We start from the raw sequence: 15,237 nt of genomic DNA on the forward strand, positions 1-15,237 counted from the left end.
ACAGAATTGCCAGGAACATAAGCCAACAAAAGTTAGCATTGTTTTTGAGGTCCAAGACTACTATGAGAGTAGAGTGCTGGATTCAGGCATTACAACAAACTGCCAAAAACTGATGATAGGAACACGTGAGCTGTGTATATTTGCAAACTTCTTATTCATAGTTTGTCAGCAGAATCCAGGAATTCTGATTTCTTATTACATGCCAGTGTGGCTATTCAGTATGTAACCCAAGAATCTTCCCCTTGGAAATTAAGAGGTTGAGCAAGGGATGCCTTTGTGTGATTCTGCAGGGCAGTTTTACACTTGTGTTCTTAATTTATGCAACTATCTTTGGCTATTTGATAAAATGCATTTGCACTGATTACTTGATTTTGAGATTCTTTTCCTTTAAGGCCATATCCCAAATATATTAACTGTTTTTTGTTTTTTTTTATCAGAGGGATGGTTTTCCGTAACACCTGAGAAGATTGCTCAACACATTGCAGACCGTGTAAGGCTATCCTTTGACTCTGACATAATAGTAGATGCCTTTTGTGGTGTTGGAGGAAATGCTATTCAGTTTGCCTTGGCAGCAAAAAGAGGTAAATTCTTTTACTAGGTTTGAACTTTACTAGAGTAAGTAAATCTTTATTACCAGCAATACACATTAGTTTTTACAATATGTTAAAAAGTAGTGGCATTAAAATATAATTAAAAAGTAGTGACGTTAAAAATGGAAAATGGCATACATGTTCTCAGATTGTTCAGGTCACTCCCTGATTTACCTGGGTGCAACGCTGTTAAGTATAGGAGTAAATACAATGGTCCAAAGATTGTTAGAGATATGTCCAGATAATTGGTACAAGATGACAACCATACTTCTGTAGCCAATTGTTTTCTTATGGACATTGCAGCAGCACAGAACTTTGCCACTGCATACGTGGTAACTGGGTTAGTGTCCTGGAGGAGAAAGCCTAGATAAAAATTGTCTCCCCTCCCTGGCAATCTCTCTAATAAGGGGAGAATATGTGCAGACCTACAAGCTCTGTATAGCTCGCAGTGTAATAGAACATGTGAATTATCTTCCATTTCTCCTTTACCACATATACAAGCCCGTTCTGCTATAGGTGTTCTCTTAAACCTGCCCTGGAGGAGTGCTGAAGGAAGAATGTTAAATCTGACTCTGAAGAAAGCTATTCTTTGTTTTGGGAAGATCAGGTTATTTAGATATCTTACCGGTTCCCACACACCCTGTTTGATTCTGTCGAGGGGAAACGCAACCTATTTAGTTCTTCTTGGAACTCCATGTCCTTCATTCTATTAATTACTACTTGCTTTGCTTGATCAAAGCCTAGGGACATTAAGAATAACGGTGAGAGCCCATAAGAGGCCAGCTTTTGATCAATTGCCTGTTTTCAGGGGGAGGGGAAATTGTCAATCAACACTAGTGGGGACAGTCCCTCTGGTAAGAAATGTATTTTAAGCCAATGAATGATCATCATCTTCCAGGCTCTTACCTGAATTTGAGGCATGTCTGTCTCAATTCTTAACTGGGCATTTGGAGTTCCATTGGGTGCACCTGAGATAGTTCGCTGGAGTTTGGTTTGTATGGTTGAACTTTACTAGATATTTCATAACAGATGGATTTCTAGTTCGGGCTAAATTTTGTTCCTGCTTAGTGTTTCTCAGACTGGAAACTTTAAGATACCTGGACTTCAACTCCCAGAGTTCCCCTGCCAGCTTTATAGCTGGGGAATTGTGGGAATTGAAGTCCAGATGTTGCCCTGTTTTAATTGCAACATTTCTTAATCTATTCTTGCTAAATAACTACAGATGTAGGCAATAACCCTAGGCAATATATATTTTTAGCTACAGCTAGGCTAGCTACTATTTTTCTAGAAAGTATCTGAAATTTTCTGTTTCATGCGTTTTCTTTTTAAGCTGGTTGATATTTAAATTGGTTTCACCTTTTCAGTAATTGCAGTTGACATTGACCCTGTGAAGATCCAACTCGCTCACAATAATGCCACGGTTTACGGAGTGGCAGACCAGATAGAATTCATATGTGGTGATTTCATGAAGCTGGCATCCAGTCTGAAAGCAGATGTTGTGTTTTTGAGTCCTCCCTGGGGTGGGCCTGAATATGCTGCTGCAGAAATCTTCGATATTCAAACAATGATTTCTCCTGATGGATATCCTTTTTTAAAAATAATTTTGTTGCAGCCCTCATTCCGTAAAGGTAAAACTGATGTTATTCTGCTTTGAGTGATAAAAGCGCTGTACTTTAACATTAGGGGGTTGTTTGTGTCATGGTGTGTTTTGGTTAAAATGCAGTACTTCAGGCCACTGGCTGACAGCGGTTCGGCAGTTTGATTGTCACTGCTCAAGGTTGACTCAGCCTTCTATCCTTCCGAGGTCAGTAAAATGAGAGTACAGATTGTTGGGGGCAATAGGCTGATTCTGTAAACTTAGCTTAGAGGGAGCTGTAAAGCACTATGAAATGGTATATAAGGCTAAGAGCTATTAATAGTGGCAAAAGGAGATGATAAAAGTTTGCAGATTGATAATATCTGTATACTAGTGGGAAGAGATTTCCAACGTCATGAGAAGTGAACAATAAGGTGGTAAATAAAAAGCCATATACAAACAAAGGGAAATATTTGTAGCTCAGGGCTTGAAATGAGGGGTCCTTGGTGATCTCTGATGATGTTACCGAGCTTGGATAATGAAATGCCTACAAGAAAACAATCGAGCTCAGAGCACAAAGACCCCCTGAAAATGCCACATAGCTTCTTTTTGTTTGCTTATGATTATAATAGATATCAAAGGAAGTATCAGAATAAGATTTTCAGTGTGGAGGGTTTTTTTAAAAATTATTTCTCATGGCAGTTTGTATTCATTATGTGAACTACAGGGTTTGAAGCTGTCTGATTTTGTACAAAGTTTTGAAAAATGAATTTTAAGTCACCTGAAAGATTTCTACGTTTTAAAATTATCAGATATGAGTTTTTGTTCTTACAAAGGTGCACATTTTGTATGCTAAGTTCTATCTCTAAAGTAAAATATTAATTGCATTAAATTATCTCATAAAGCTGAAAGATTTCAGATGCTATGCAAATCTCACAATGAATCATTATTATTATTACCAGTGTAATAATACTGTCCAGATTAACATGCTTCAGTTTTGTTTTAAATGTTCTTTAATACAGAACCATCTAACTGGTGTTCTAGTTAGAACAATGGAAACTATATAGAGATATCTGACTCAGCATGAATTTGCATATATGTGTCAGAGGTTGGGATCAGTAACCAAAGTGAGATAGGCTTCCAGTTCCACACATCCATCGTTATTCTGCATGCCCAGAACAGCCAATCATTAAATTTCAGAATTTATTGCTGGGCAGGGAGGGGTGGTTCTGCTTTATGTCCTAAGCAGGGATGGGCTTCAAAAATTTCAGCAATGGGTTATCTTGCTGGGTGGACATGGCCATGGTGGGTATGGCCTAGATGGCCTCCTGTACCACAGCTGGGGGGGCGTATTTGCCTTCCCCAGGATCCGGAGGCTTTCCTCGAGACTCTGGGAGGGCGAAAACTGTCTCATTCAGGCCACTTCCAGGAGGCCCATTTTTCCCCCTCACCGAACCTCTGCACAGGCCCTAGACTTGCTTCGCATCCAAAACGGGCCGCGTGGAGACTCCTGGGAGGGGCGTGGGTGGTCAGCCATGGGCGGGATTTGGTGGTTCTTCAAACTTGCCCATAATGTTAGCTACTGATTCTCCCGAACCTGGGAGAATCTGTAGCAGCCCACCCCTGGTCCTAAGGCTGGTCAGCAGAATGGTTATGCAGCAAAATAAATGGAAATTGGGCTATAGAAACAAGTGGTAGAACGGACTAATTAGTTTCAGAATGCAGTGTATAATGTAGAGTGAAAATGAGGAAGAAAGAATGGAAGTAAAACATTTCTTTAATAAGGAACTTATAGAAATTATTGTTGTTCAGCTAAATTAACCATTCCAACTTGATAATACCTCCTCCTCTAATATGGGTTGATCCATAAGTCCCCCTCAGTTAAAACGGAAGCAAGTTCAAAAACGGTTTCCCCATTCTGTCTCAATTTTCTGTTTCTGTTCTTATTTATTGAACATATGAAAAATATAATAAAGCCTCCCTAGGATTAATCACTAAAATAATTCTTATTTAGACTATGACTAGATAAACACATTTGGTATTTAGTTTTTATATGTGGAAGGATGTATATTTAACAAAATTGTCCTGCTGAAAAAACCATTGCAATATAACATTTGTTTTTTTCTTAACGCAATTTTACATTTGAAATTTTTAACCTGTCACAGAAGATTACCAACAATATTGTTTATTTTCTTCCACGTAACGCTGATGTAGATCAGGTGAGTTATAAATAAAATGAATACTTTTAGTCAGAAATTAAAGTGTAAATTAGGGTTTCTAGTCTGGATATATGTATATACATATATTTGTATAATGTGATATGTTTGTGTTCCTTGTGCTTTTTAGCACACTTTACAGAGGTTAGGATGTATGCTATTCAGAATCATTTGCAATTGCATTAATCTATATATCTATTCAACTAAATAAAATAAATGTTCATTTTACTTGGTAACTATAGCTAAGCTGCTCTCTTTCTCTGTTTATTTTTACCTCCACTTCAAAACTTGAATAGGGAGTTGGAATTGTCTTTATCTGCAGAACTATTTTGAAATTCCAAGAGAATATAAGGCTAGTGTAAATATCTATCTTTGATGCAGAACAAGTGCTTATTTTTCACATTTTACACCAAACAGAATCAAGGTAGAGTTAGTTTGAATCTCTTTGACTCTCTCTCCTTTCTCCAGACCAAGATGCTGCTTATTTTGTTCTAATGACTCTTGCGTTCCTCTTACTAAACTAACTTTGCACTTCCTACACTCGGTAGTCTTATACTTTAGAAAAAGACTGGGGAACAATGGTAAAAGCTGAATGGCTATGGATAGAGCTTTCCAAGTACTGTAATATGAGGTCTGTTCTGTGTTGTCATCAACATTCCCTGTTTGTGACTTATGTAGCATTGACTTTATAGTTTTGTTATAGTTTAATTGTAACCACGTAAACATCCTGCTGTGGAGTGTCAAATAGGAAACAGTTATCTGGAATTCAAACATAACTTGATATGTATACTTATGTTATTAATTGAAGCTAGAAAAACCTTGTTTCTTTACATTTCCTCTAGAGGGAGCAGCAATTCCAAAAATATGTAATGTGAAGATTTGTTATATTTTTTAAAAGAAAAAAGGTGGACTGTTCAGAGCATATTGGACACATTTGGAGCAAAACTAGTTGGGTTAGAGAAATGCTAAAACCATGACACCATTTGCAGGCACTATAGTCCATGTTTAACATAAATTAATTTCTTTTAAAAGCTCAGAAATGTAGTGCTTTAGAAGATAAGGAGTGCGAAACTCAAGTTCTGTCCTATCCTGAGCCACCAAAACTCACTAGATAATTTTGGATTAGTTACTCTAGGTTTATTGTTGTCGGGAAAAGTAGGAGAAATCATTGTATATACCAAGGCTGTCAAACTTCCGGCCCACGGGCCGGATGCATCACATGCTGCCCACATCCATGCCCAGTTTAGCGAAGGGGAGGAAAGTCCTGATATGTCAGATGATGCCGCCACGATGACATGAGTTTGACACCCCTGGTCTATACTATCTGGAGTTTCTGAACATAATATAATTCTATACTATTAACCTATTATTTAAATGGCAATTTATTTATTTTGATACAACCTATCAAATGAAAGTAGTTTCTAGTTCATTGCCATCCCAAAATAGATAGTAATGAACTCTAGGTTATTCTCTAGTATCTTGAAATTTTCCAAATCTCTGTAAAATTTAGTGAATCCTATTGAGGTAATAACTTCTGTAATTACTCAGTTTTTACACGTTAGTATTTTATGAAGATTGACAGCCCAAAACTCTGACAATTAGAAGTTACTAACATGTTAGTACATAAGTTAAATTGGATGTGTTCATTTCTTCTGGGCTTATTGCCTCCATGCAAACAGTAATTACAGCCAGTTCTATTTTTGCAGAAGTGCAGATGATTGTGAAAATGTTTTATGGGAAGCCTCCATAAAAAAGTTTTACAAGGTTCAAGATCTTGAAGTCAGCAATTGTGGTTATTTCATAAATGCTAATATTTTTTTATTTTATTCATTTATTAAATTGTTTTATTAAAGAATTTAATAATTTTTACAAATATTTCCCCTTCCCTCCCTCCACCCCAATCCTACCCCTCCTCCCACCCTCCCTCCCTCCAACCTCCCAGAGCAAAATACAGGGTATAAACATTTAACAAACATTCACTAACATAGGCTAACTAACTATAGCATCCTACTTCCTCTTGTACTTTAACTCCCCTTTTATTAAACTAACTTTAGATAAATTGTAACATTCCTTGTTCATTCATAAGCTAATTGGAATTTCTTAGTCCAATATTTATTTTGAATGTAGTCAATCCATCTTTTCCATTCCATCTTGTATTTCTCATCTGAATAATCCTTCAAATATGCTGAGATTTTGGCCATCTCTGCTAAATTTACTACTTTTAACGTCCATTCTTGAATAGTAGGAAGTTCTTCCTTCTTCCAGTACTGCGCCACCAACAATCTTGCTGCCGTTATTAAGTTCAAAATCAAATTAGTCTCTATAGCTATACAATCTGTAATTATACCTAACAAGAACAGCTGGGGAGTGAACTTTATCCTCTTTTTAAGAATATTTTCAATAATCCACCATATTTTTATCCAAAATCCTTTAACTTTTTTACAAGTCCACCATACATGATAATACATAGCGTCAACACAATCACATCTCCAACATTTAGATTGTAAATTCGGATACATAGAAGCTAACTTTTTGGGATCTAAATGCCATCTATAGAACATCTTATAAAAATTCTCTCTCAAGTTTTGAGCTTGCGTAAATTTTACATTTCTTACCCAAATCTTTTCCCATGTTTCCATCAATATTGGTTCTTCAAAGTTTTGTGCCCATTTTATCATGCAATCTTTAACTATGTTTCCGAGTCTATTTCTATCAGTGTATTATGCAACCTTTTTATATGCATTTGACTCTGGTCCCTAATTTGTTTTACCAAATTATCCTCATTTTGTATGATACCAATTTTCTGGTCTTTTTTCCATCTAGCCTGTAACTGTCCAACTGAAACCAGGTTTGAATTACCCTTTCCTCTCTTAATACATTCATACATTTTAGCTGTGGTATACCTCTTTCTATGTTAAGAAGCTCTTTATATGTAATTATGTCTGTTTTTGTTCTATACTTATATTCTCTATCGCATGTCTGAGTACTACCCACATAGGTATCTTATCTTTTAACTTGTATTGATATTTTTTCCAGACACGCAGTAGAGCATTCCTTAATATGTGACTTTTAAAAATCTTGTCCACCTTCTTGTCATATATTAAATAAGCATGCCAACCATATACCAATCATATCCTTCAATATTCAATATTATATCATCTGTTAAATTAATCCAAATACTAATTGTTGATAAAACTACTGCTTCATAATATAATTTTAAGTTGGGCATTTTCAGACCTCCTCTCTCACATATATCTTGCATTATTTTAAGTTTTATTCTCCGTTTCTTCCCTGCCCAAGCAAAGTTATTAATACCTTTCTGCCATTCTTCCAAATTTGCATCTTTTTTGAGTATTGGTATCATTTGAAAAAGAAATAAAAACTTAGGCAAAACGTTCATTTTTACTGCTGCTATCCTTCCCAGTAAAAACAATCGTAATTTTTTCCATTTATTCATCTCTGTCTGTATTTTATACCACAATGGTTCATAATTATACTTATATAATTTCCCATTTGAGGTTGTGATATAAACTCCTAGATATTTAACCTTTTTAACTATCTCACATCCTGTTACTCTTTGCAATTCTTCCTTTTGATTTATAGTCATATTTTTAACTATCATCTTTGTTTTCCCTAAATTTATTTTAAACCTGGATACTTGACCATATTGATTGATTATGTTCATTAAACCTATAGCTGATTTCGCCGGTTGAGTTAGAGCAATGCTTCTCAAATAGTGGGGCGCGCCCTCCAGGGGGGGCGCGAGGCTCCGTAAAGGGGGGCGCGAAGGCTCCCTTTCCATCTGGGTGCAAACGAGGAGCCAGGAGCAACAGGCGGGGTCCCGCCACCACGTTCAACAGTTTGCTTTCAAGTGGGCTCAGCCTGTGTGTAAATCTCCTCTTGCAACCCTCGCTTGCTAACTGGCGGCGAAGGCGGCGGACTAGAGTTTCCCGACGAGGTTGCCTGTCCGACCAGCCCTGCTGGCTGAGGGAGCAGCTGCCGCTCCGCCTTCTCCGAGCAGGATCCGCGCCCTGCAACTGGCCGTGGCGGGCGAGGGGAAGCGGGAGCAAAAGCTTTTGCTATCAAATCCAGAAACCATATTTTTTATGGGAAGTACGAGAATGAACTTCAATTTCATAATGATATCCCAAGGAACAGAAATAGCATTTTAAAAAGCCTTTTGAAAATCTCAAAGTTCCTTGTATCTGGTGGGTGTTATCCTTTATCTAAAAGGGTTCGAACTTTGAAAGATTTTTTTTCACTATTAAAGTTCATAACATGTCCTATTTATAGGAAACATTTGGACTGTATTTTTGTTTGATCCTGTTGATAGGACCCTACAAGGAAAGGATTATATCATATCATTGCAGTTGTAATTGGATTTGGAACAATAATTGTTATAGACAAATGATACTATTTACAGTCACGCGGGGGCGCTAAATGTTTTCTTCTTCCTAGGGGGGGCATGACAGAAAATAATTGAGAAGCACTGGGTTAGAGTTACAACCAAGTCATCCGCGAATGTTCGTACTCTGTATTCATGGTGCCTAATCTTAATTCCCTGTACATCATCTGAGTCACGTATTCTATTCAGCAATAATTCCAAAGTTAAAATAAACAATAATGGAGACAGGGGACATCCCTGTCTTGTTCCTTTTTCGATTTTAAAAGGTTCTGTTAGACTACCATTAACTATAATTTGTGCTGTTTGTTTCTGGTATATTGCATTAATAGATTGTGTAAAATACATTCCAAACTGCATCTTTTGTATTATTTTCATTAAAAACTGCCAATCCACTCGATCAAATGCTTTCTCCGCATCCAAGAATATAAGTACTGCAGGGATTTATTAAATTTTTATAGTGCTTGTTATACAATTCTCAGTGGTTGACAAGCGTAAAATACCTACAGTACAAAAATAATAATAATCAGAAATAAAAACAACCAGTGTAAAATCAAAAATAGAAACACAGAAAAAGAAAATTCACAAGATGGTATCACCTTCATTAAATTAAAAAAGAAGCCCTCCAGAAGACCATCAATGTCAGGGCAAGTTGAATGTCCATAGAAAAGATGTTCCACACAATGGGGACTATATTGGAGAAACAGCTAATTCTGGCCTAGTGCCCTTACTCTGTCAACTTCCCAAGTGACATGTCTGAGACAGGTGGATTGTAGTTGGAGAGACAGTCCTGAAGCCATATAATGCTTTATAGGTCAAAATAAGAATTTAAAATTGCATGTGGAAACCAGGAAATCCTGGTTATCTTTGTAGGGCCTGCAGCAAAACTATAATATGCTGCTGGCACAAAGTGTCATTTAACAGGCATGTTGTTGCATTATGTGCTAATTACCTTTAAAGGTAGGGTGATCCAAAAATGCAATTTCATAGTAACAGGAACATCGGTTACTGTTCTGAATTTACTTTCTAAGCAGATTGTTGCTTTCACAGCCTGAGACCCCAGATGGTTGAGATAGTTGAAGGGCTAAAAGCCCTGTTGACTGCTGTTGGCAAAATCACCTGGTAAGCGATGGTGAACCTTTTTTGGCTCGCATGCCATAAGGAGGGGAGTGCAGGGGTGTGTGTGCGGGTGTGCCACATGTGTGCCGCACCCATAATGCAACGCGCAACACCCCCCCTTCAGTGTGCATGCGTGCATGAAAGGCACTCCCCCCCCCCATTTTTGCATGCTTTTTTCGCCCTCTGGAGGCTTCAGGGACCTTCAGGAGGCTTCTCTGAAACCTCCAGAGGGCTTAAACTGACCCTACGAGCAAACCAGGAGTGACTTCCGGTTTGCAGGTGGGGTGGGTTTTAGTCCTCCGGAGGCTTCAGGGAAGCTTCCTGAAGGTCCCAGAAGCCTCTGGGGGGCTTAAACTGGCCCTACGAGCAAACCGGAAGTCCGTTCCCGAACTTCCGGTTTGCCCATAGGGCTGGTTTCTTGTGCTCCGGAGGCTTCAGGGAAGCTCTGGAAGGTCTCCGGGGGGGGGGGAGGCTCTTTTTGCCCTTCCCGGGCTTCTATAAAGCCTCTGGACCCTGGGGAGGGCGAAAAATGGCTTTTAAAAATGCTGAACTCAGCTGGCGCTGGCCAGCTAACAGGACAACGCCTCGCGTGCCCTGACAAATGGCTCCACGTGCCACATGTGGCACACGTGCCAGAGGTTCGCCATCCGAGCAACTGGTAATTGATATGATACAGTAACATCTCCAAAACCTTAAAGCGGGAGAGCTGTAACCATATAGCATATGCAGTTATTTCCCATAAACACATTCAAATTTGGGACTGAATCCCCTGAAACTCCCTACTAGTTGTCTATTCTGTGACTGTTAAAAAGTGGATCACCAATTAATATGTAAATGTGTAATAGCAATAATTACAAGTTGAACTGAACTCCATTATGAGTTAAAAGAATACAACTACATAGTCTCTACAACTGTCATAAACTAAAAATAAAAATCATGTCATTTAAGTATAATAAAATTGCCTAAGGCAGGGATAGATAACCTGAGGATCTTGAATGCTTCTTTGCTGCTCCAACTTCTTTTTGATGGGTTCCAGAACCGCCCGTAATTACACTTGTGGAAAATCAGCAGCATGTTTCCAACTATATTAGAAACAAAATACTGTACATTAAAATGGCAACATAAGCCCTAAACTAGGCTTAATGTACTTACAACCAAAATACTTATATGTGCTCTGTTTTTCCATATATGTTTATACAGTATTGCGTCTACATAGGGATTTTGAGGCTTAAGTCCAATTTATTTGGTGAGAAATGCTATTAAATAGAATGATTAAAATTTTGTTGTCTGAACGAATTTCAGGAACAATTGAATGCATTTATCTTTCGCACTAAATATTGAGTAATACTGTACACCATTTCTCTACAAAGAATTGTGTAATACCAAAGTTCCCCTTACAGTATTAAATGTCAAAGTTCAGTGACCTGTGAAGAATCCTGAATAATAAAGTTACAGCCATTCTCAATCCCTATAACTCTCCTAGTGGTACCGTGTTTCTCCGAAAATAAGACAGGGTCTTATTTTCTTTTGGCCCCTGAAATAAGCGCTTGGTCTTATTTTCAGAGAGGACTTATTATTTTTGAGGTGCAGGAGGCGGCAAGCGTGGTCACTTGATGACTGCTGCTGTGTTGCAATATTTTCAGGGAGGGCTTATTTTCAAGGGAGGGCTTATTTTAATGCATGCGCTCAAAAGCCCATTTGGGCTTATTATCTGGGGAGGTCTTATTTTTGGGGAAACAGGGTATTATATGGCCTATATCTTATTGATACAAGGACCAGGAGAGTAACTATTGAATGGCCAGCTAGTGGTTTGTATACCATAACCAGGTGGTGCAATTACATGGCACTTAGGCTGCACTTACGATTAATGGATTCGAACCGCCGAACTGCTGACTTTTCTGATCGACAAACTCAGAGTCTTAGCCATGATGTCACACAGCACCTCTGTGGGCATGCGAGCTATCGCCCTAGTTCAGTTCTATCACGCATGCATATACCCCTCCTGCTGGCCAGCTGGTCGTCAGGTCTCTGCCGCGCAGAAGCTGCAATCACATTGCATTTTGGGGGTTCGGGCACACACTTTGGGCACTTGGTCCAGAAAAGGTGAGCCATCATTGGTCTATATTAATGTTAAGAGTCAGCACAGATTTGATGGTACGTAAGAATGAAAAAGAATGAAAATATACCTTCCCAGAACCTGACAGTGCAACAAACAATTTCTGATACTGTTTAAACTTTGAATCTGGAATTTTTCTTTGGGGATTTTTTTTTGTTTTGTTTTAAGCAGTTTTTTAGATGGCTGACTACTTTTACTTTTACATTCCAGGGTAATTGTATAAAAAGAATCACACAATTTCTTTTAAAAATAATATTCATCTCTTCCTCACTCTTCACAGCTAGGTTTTATTTTTAATTATCATTTAAGTAGCGAGAAAGTGTGTTTTAGTCTTAAAAGAAGAAAAAAGAAACATGAAAATTGTCATATAACAGTTTGGAATTCATATTAAATGTAAAATTTAAAAAAATCAGAATTATTTGGTCTTTCAAACATGACTAAACAAAATTGAAAGAAATGCTTCTAAGTAATATTAATAGGGATGGGAGATAATACAATGAAGATATTATACACTGACTAGTTTTTGTACTAAATAGAAATATTAATAATTATTGTATGAACATCAGTAAATAGTCATAAATAGTTATTAACTCTCAAACAGTTCAGCATTTGTGTTGGCTAATTTGTCATCCTTTTTCTCCCTGAGATCCTTTGGTAGACTTACTCATTGTTCATTGAACCCTTTTAAAACATTCTAATTATTTAGTATTATAGTATCTTGTACCAGTTAATACCCTAAATAATTACATAATGTAATTATGTAAGTGAACAATGCTTCTGTGCACAATGTGTAATTCATTTACGATATTCTTACATTCATCCTGTATTTTCTGAGTAGATAGTTTCTAAACTAATGTTATAGCAAAACTTTGGGATTAGAGTGTTAAAGTTTTAATGCTTTGGGTTTTATTTCTTTTCCAAGTCTTTCTTTCCTATCTGTTGCCTCTTTCAACATTCTTTTGTTGTTTTTAAATAGCCTTTATGGTTTTTGTATTTCCTGCTTCAGTACATTACTTCTTGTTTTTTGGTTTCCTACTGTGGGACTGACTGGATGCTGAAAAGGCAAATGCTTTCTTTTTCTTTTACAGAAAGATAGGGGTTGGGGAAAACTATTTTGACTCCATCTTTGCGCAAGGATCTTTTATGACATAGATGGGGGTTGATTCTATGGCTGGCAGTGGGCGTGCCAGATGATATCAGGAGAAACATGAAATGCTGAACACATGAGCACCTGGGTTGCTCATTTCCAACAGCTTTTGTAGCCATTCATGGGTTGAACTTAGATATTCTAGAAGGAAAGTCTATACTGCATAAAGCACTTGAGTACTGATAGGAACAAAAATTAATCAGAATATTTTTGTAGGCTGGACCTTTGATGCGATGTGCTTTTATATTTTTACAGCAGGTCTGAAAAAGCCTGAAAAGGGTTAGGAATGAACAGAACAAAAAGTGGAGGGGAACATATTTTTTTCTCTGTCTTACCTTTTGCCACTTTTGAATTTTTTTTTTTTTAATTCTCTTGCTCACCCAGTCACCACGTTTGGGGAGGGGAAAAATATTTGGTACTAGTGAAGGAGAATATTTGTATCTCAGGGTTGATATGAGGAAAATATTTTTAACAATGACCAGTCATTTCTTGAAAAAGATTTTGAAATTAGTGATTGTCTATCCATTTATTATGAGTTTGGAATAAGTTAGTGCTAAAAAAGATCCTGGAAAAGGGCATGGAAAGAAATCCTAATCCTAAAATTAAATTGCTGGAGGAAATGTTCCACTTGGTAAATAATAAAGCATAACTGAAACTTATACTAGGGATTTTCTCATAATAAATGCAACTATATCTCAAATACCTTAATTTTCTGATACTGAATTTTTTTTTACAGGTAGCTTCCTTAGCTGGACCAGGAGGAAAAGTTGAAATAGAACAAAATTTTCTGAATAACAGATTGAAGACCATAACTGCTTATTTTGGAGATTTAATCAGACAAGATGTATCCTGACTTATTTATTAGTAAGCTGTTTATTGGGGATAAAAGAGATAATCAAATTTTAATTATCATTCCTTTTATTTACTTTTGTTAATTTCTTATTGCAAAATGTTCCATGTTCTATTGAACTTGAGAAAACAATGGTTTAAAATGTTTGTCACAAACATCAATAAAATATTTTATTAAAAGACTTAAAATATGTTTTGATAGTAAAAAGATGAGACTTGACTGAAGCAAGACTCCATATTTCCAATCTTACATTACTTAAGTTAATCTGTTTGTTTCTATCCTAAAAACCATTTTAAATTTGGCTATGAAAAGGTTACAAAGAGAGAAACCTGCTTTTTCAGCAGAATGGAAGGAAGTTATTTAAGGAACTATTTCATTTCGTACTCCTTTGAAATACTGCATCAATTGCTTTTCATCATCATTGGCTAAGATTATGGAACAATTTTTATCTATATTTTATCTGTGAATAAAAGTTGACTGAGATAAAATAATTTTACTATATACATTACACCAACTCCAAAAAGATTAATGAAAAATTCATTTACAAATACATTGATAATTCAGTTAGCAACTGCAATTGGGACGAGAAACTCCTTTGCTAAGTGATATGATTGTAAAGCAAAAATATGCACAACTGCACAAGCTTAATAACAGAGTTCTGGTTGTGATCATTAAGTAAATAATGCAACATTGTACGACTATGACTCACAGTTTCCTATTGTCTTCCTTTTTTACTTTTATCAGATGCCGGCACTGATGGTCACAAATGACAATCACAAGTTCATCGATGCTGTGACCATCATAATTATGTGCTGGTTCTCAAGCAGTCAAGTTACTATCTATCACATGTACACTGCAACAGCTGCAACTTTGAGGACCAATCTCCTCATTCAGCCTTATCATAACTGCAAATGATTGCTAAATAAGTGGTCATTGTACAAAGACTGCAGAGGTGGTATTCAGCAGGTTCTGACCAGTTCTGGAAAACTGGTAGTGGAAATTGTGAGTAGTCTGGAGGACCGGTAAATATCACCTGTGACTGGCCCCACCTCCATCTATTCTCTGCCTCTTGAGTCCCAGCTGATCCGGAGGGAATGCAGATTTTGCAGTAACCTTCCCTGGAGTGGGGTGGGAATGGAGATTTTACAGTATCCTTCCCCTGCCAAGCCCACTAAGCCATCCCATGCCCACCAAATCACACCAACAGAATCAGTAGTAAAA

General features: G+C 37.2%; 1 protein-coding gene across 1 annotated transcript in view; it reads left to right on the top strand.

Moving 5' to 3' along the window:
- TGS1 (trimethylguanosine synthase 1) overlaps nucleotides 1-14,532 on the top strand; it is a 28,164-nt gene extending 13,632 nt beyond the window's left edge. The window contains exons 10-13 of the mRNA XM_081952124.1: nucleotides 438-581; nucleotides 1,955-2,171; nucleotides 4,307-4,385; nucleotides 13,903-14,532. Coding sequence (XP_081808250.1) covers nucleotides 438-581; nucleotides 1,955-2,171; nucleotides 4,307-4,385; nucleotides 13,903-14,019 — 557 coding nt within the window. The 3' untranslated portion in view covers nucleotides 14,020-14,532. The remainder of the gene's footprint in view (nucleotides 1-437; nucleotides 582-1,954; nucleotides 2,172-4,306; nucleotides 4,386-13,902) is intronic.
- Nucleotides 14,533-15,237: the final 705 nt, after the last annotated feature.

The sequence above is a fragment of the Natrix helvetica genome (genome assembly GCF_964273705.1).
Source record: "Natrix helvetica genome assembly, chromosome: 4".
In the NCBI taxonomy this organism is placed as follows: Eukaryota; Metazoa; Chordata; class Lepidosauria; order Squamata; family Natricidae; genus Natrix; species Natrix helvetica.